Genomic DNA, 4741 nt, shown 5'->3' with positions numbered 1-4741 from the left:
ATAGTTGGAAGATATGGTGGATTTATGTTATTTCTTTAATGGCATCATCAATTATGTGAAATATTTCTTTAATAACATTATTAATTTTGTGAAATTGAGAATTTTCAATTCCCAATAATACTCTTTGCTAGATTATAAATTTGGGACATATCACTTAAAAAGTGATTTATCTCATCATATACTTAAGTGGACATTGTTAACCAATGATTCTTTCTTGTTAAAAGACATTGCCTCCCACAATAAGTTTGCTTTTTGACTGCTCCACACCCCCACCCCATAAAAATAAAATTTATTCTTAATTAAAATTTTATAAATAAATTTATTTTAAATATAAAATACTCCCTCAAAATGGAGTTTAAAAACACAAATTCAAATCAATTGGATTTGAAAGTGAATATCGAACTCCAAAGTTTGCAAGTGATTAAGATGTAATGAGAAATTTTGAGTTTGAACCTTAAAAATTTACGACATTTTTAATACAAATATACCGAATATCAAATAGGAACAATATAAAAAAAGAAAAAATTACACATTTGATAGAACAGGGCTAAAAATATTTACATTCACTAGCTAATATACATAAAATAATACTATTATTTAATTATATCCTCAACCGTCAACACGATTTACCGTATTAACTTGCAATTAAGTATGATTAAGTCCTTAATAAATTCAAACATGCAACTAAGTATGATAAATAGGTCAAAAAATTTATTCTTAACCATCAAAATAATAACTTGTTAAATATTTATTGAGGCTAAAACTCAATAATATAAGGTGAAACATTTTCACCCTTTTAAAATTAATAATTCACATTTTAGAACTATTTTTGGTTGTTTTTATGTAAAGGGCCCACTTCTACAAAAGACTTTGGAAGCTAACTGTAGATGAAGTCACAATGTGGAGATTTGTGCATTATGAATAGTACTAAGGTCAGCCAGTGTCTTCTTCCACTTGCAAAATAGAAAATTAGTAAAAAAATTCACCTGTCTAATAATTGTAATAGTTTGTTATCGTATTTAGTGTAATTTTATAAATGAAATTTGGAGAGGGCGATATACGTATATTATATTCATATTCTTTTTAGAGTAGAGAGATTGTTTCTGATAAAGTCTTGATAAAAAAAAAAAATGTATTCAACACAAAACTGTAAGAAAAATATGACAACAAAATAACAAAACACAAAACAATTGCAACAACATATATTAATACATCCAAGAGTAAGAAACTATATATGTGATAACTAAAGAATAATGCTAAAAAGGAGAAGAGGTGAGAAGGCTAGATCCCACCTATTCTACACGAAGTGTGACAACACTCAACTTTACCTGCTAGTCTTTTATGTTAATTCTTGACCTTACTATTTTTCTATATAAGGTCATTTTAATTTATTAAGTTGTATTATATTTTGTCTAATCATTTTTTTTCTCGATTCTTCTTCGACCTACCTCTACCTTTCCTAGCCTCTACTACAACCAACCTCTCATGTCTCCTTACTAGTGTGTCCTTGCTATCTTCTTCACATGTTCAAATCATCCTAGTCTCACTTCCCTCATCTTGCCTGCTATGAAAGTCACTTTCATCTTGCTTCTTATAGCTTCATTCCTAATCATATCTCTCCTAGTATGTCGACACATCCATTTGCACATCCTCATCTCTGTTATGCTCATCTTTTGTACATTGGTATTCTTGACTGATCAACATTATGCCCCATACAACAAAGTAGGTCTAATCACCAACACTTTGTTTTACCTTTAAGCTTTAATTTGTCAACATATTCCTATCACAAAATATCCCAAAGGCTAGCCTCTACTTCATCCACTCTACTTCAATATAATGCGCAATATCAATATCATCAATCTCTTCGTTTTCTTAAATCATGAATCAAGATAAGTTTATAAAAGATATGTTTAATTAAGATTATTTTGGTTGTGGGATTCATTAGGATCACAACAAATTTTATGTTAATTGTCAATCTGCTACAACCTTTGTCCTTTATTCAAAGTTGGATAACAACAAATAAGCAACTTATTTGATATTGAGATATAATTATTATTATTGATTTATGAGTTTGGTTGAGATGCCCCCCACCACCCACCCCACCCACACATCACCTGCCCTCCCAATTATTATTATTTTTACAAAAATAGTGTAAAATTGTTTATATATATTTTCAGTGGATAAGCTAACTACCAAAGGAATCTCTTTCATGATGTGAACATATTCCATTTATAGACACATTTAAGTGTAACTTTCTTGAAGTTTGCAATTGTAGCAACACATGCCAATATGATGCACAAATTAATTACATCTGCCTTCTTACAAGAGCTGCCATGCATATATATAGTGAGTATATACTTGTTTAGATTGTGTTGTGAGGTGTGCATTTAGTCATAACCAATTAATGTTTTTATTTCCTCATTGAGAATAACAACCTTCCAATTTTTCTCAAATACCCGTCGTCTCAAATTATCTGTTGTGATTTTTAAAAAAATTATATGTAATTTTAAAAGTTTAAGATAAGATTAGTTCTTCAAAACTATAAGCAACTCAATGTAGTAAATATTGAAGGTAAAATAATTAAAATCTCTTTCTAATTAATATTTTTTCAAAGATTGTGTAAAACACAAAAAAAAATACGACAGATAGTATGAGATGAGACGAATGAAGTAGTTTTCTAAGGGAAAAAAAAAATGATTGGCCATTAATTAATTTGGCCCCTCTTCACATAGAATGTATTGGTCACTCTACACATGTGATGATCATGGTGATTATTTCTTGGGACTCTTGTTGTCATACTTTGTGTTTTGGGGCCACTTGGAAAGGATTTTAATTTCCTCTGTCTAACACCAAACAAATCAAGAATGGAGATTAAAGTTAATTTAGATATTATAATTTTTTTTTAAAATGAATCTTGAATTTGATTCAACCTTAAAAATTAACCTCATAACATTAAGATTGTTCAAAACGTACGAAGTAATTATTTTGATGAACCTTCAACTCATCAAATGACACAAATATGAAAGTGAAACACCAAACACACTTAATTTTTTTCCCCTATACTTTCAATGCAAGAACTTAAATAAAGTACTTCCCAACAACAAGATTACAATTGGCACCAAAAATTGAAGAAGTTTTACATTATTTTGCCTGGATGACTTGCCTTGATAATAATCAATTTTGTTATGCTTTTCAAGAAAATTTGTTGATGAAGTGGTGTCCAAAGTGGCATTAATTTTTGTAGAAGGATCAATTTCTCCCACATAGAATTCATCTAGCATCAATCTTGCTGCACTCCCATGTCCTGCTTCTTCAAACTCTTCACTTGCATCCTTACCTATAAAAAATAATCTCCATATGAAATCTTAGACAGACGCAGAATTTGAAATTTATGAGTTCATATAACTGACTTTGAGTTTTATATATGTATGATAATAACTCAGTTTATAATAAAATATTTTAATAAATTTCTTAATACATATACAAAATGTAGACAAAAGTTACTGAATTTCCGTAAACACACATGTCATATTGTGAATCCGGGGGATTACCCTTTATCAAATACAAAAAGTAACGAAGGTGTGCGAAGGTAGATTCAAGCTAAGTTTTTGCTCGTAAGCGTAATGATATAAATTTGCTCGACTGTTAGACTGATTGATCACGAACAAAGACGAAAGTTGGTCATTGTGGACTTTTAATCCAAACTACTGTGTGTCTATTAGGAGCTTTATACAATCTAAGATTTGTTGGTGGAAATTAATCCACACTCATATCTGACTTCGAAACTTTTGATTAAAAATATATGAATACCTGGCGATCTCCTATAACTGATAATTAAAATCACTATACTTTTACAATGTTATTTATGTATATAGAGGGGGGGTGGGGGTCCTTGAGTGTACCTGCTGCTGCCAACAAGACTTCTTCACCACCAGGATGATCATTTAGGAAGTTTGTCACATTGTATGCCTGCATATATTAAAATACTTTTTTTAATGTAATTTCTGAATATAAATTTGTGTCAAAAACAAATTCTATGATCATATCATAATTTTGATCTATGACATGATCAGGGTTGACTTCCATAAATACAATTAAGACATGTAATTCAAGATCATAAAAAAGCATATTAAATTGAATCTAACTAGTTCTCATTCGATCAAAGAGAAAATTCGTGTAACCTATATGTCATGAAGAATTTGGACCGTCAAATTAGTTATTAATGTTTGCTTTAAGATAATATTATTCTTTTCAGAATTTGTATAAACGCAAAATACTTTGTATATCGTAGAAATAAAATAGTGAAAGTTTTTCTATACATACCTTAGCATTTATGATAACCCAACAATCTTTAGGATTATTATGCAAAGAAACTTCATCATATGTTTTCAAAACTTTATTATCAACTCCCATAACTCCTTTTCTTTTTCTTTATTCCCTCTATTTCTAAGTGTTATTTCCTTCATCAATCAATATATAAACAACAACTCAAACTATGGCATAATTATTGGTCAAATAAACTAGTAATATTTTGGGTCTATATCCATTTATTTTAATGCTATGTCATATTCAAGTGATGATGATTATTTTGTCATAACGCATGGACCAGAAAAAGGTGATGTGTAATGGGGTCAATAGAAAAAAAAAAAAACCAAATTTTGAAAATAATATTTATCCTAGGTATTTAGCTAAATTCATTATTGAGTGTATATATGTATATATATATATATATATATATATA

General features: G+C 29.1%; 1 protein-coding gene across 1 annotated transcript; it reads right to left on the bottom strand.

Annotated features, from left to right (window-relative positions):
* Positions 1–3060: 3060 nt before the first annotated feature.
* LOC102587925 (cytochrome b5-like) lies at positions 3061–4470 on the bottom strand. Its single transcript, XM_006349870.2, has 3 exons — positions 4324–4470; positions 3903–3969; positions 3061–3337 (listed from the first exon to the last, which is right to left on the bottom strand). The coding sequence occupies exons 1-3, from the start codon at positions 4411–4413 to the stop codon at positions 3066–3068; spliced, it is 429 nt and encodes a 142-aa protein (XP_006349932.1). The 5' UTR covers positions 4414–4470; the 3' UTR covers positions 3061–3065.
* Positions 4471–4741: the final 271 nt, after the last annotated feature.

This window comes from Solanum tuberosum, unplaced genomic scaffold (assembly GCF_000226075.1).
Source record: "Solanum tuberosum cultivar DM 1-3 516 R44 unplaced genomic scaffold, SolTub_3.0 scf00114, whole genome shotgun sequence".
Classification (NCBI taxonomy): domain Eukaryota; kingdom Viridiplantae; phylum Streptophyta; class Magnoliopsida; order Solanales; family Solanaceae; genus Solanum; species Solanum tuberosum.
The sequence above is the reverse complement of the archived record's forward strand: the minus strand, read 5'-3'. Positions and strand labels throughout refer to the sequence as shown.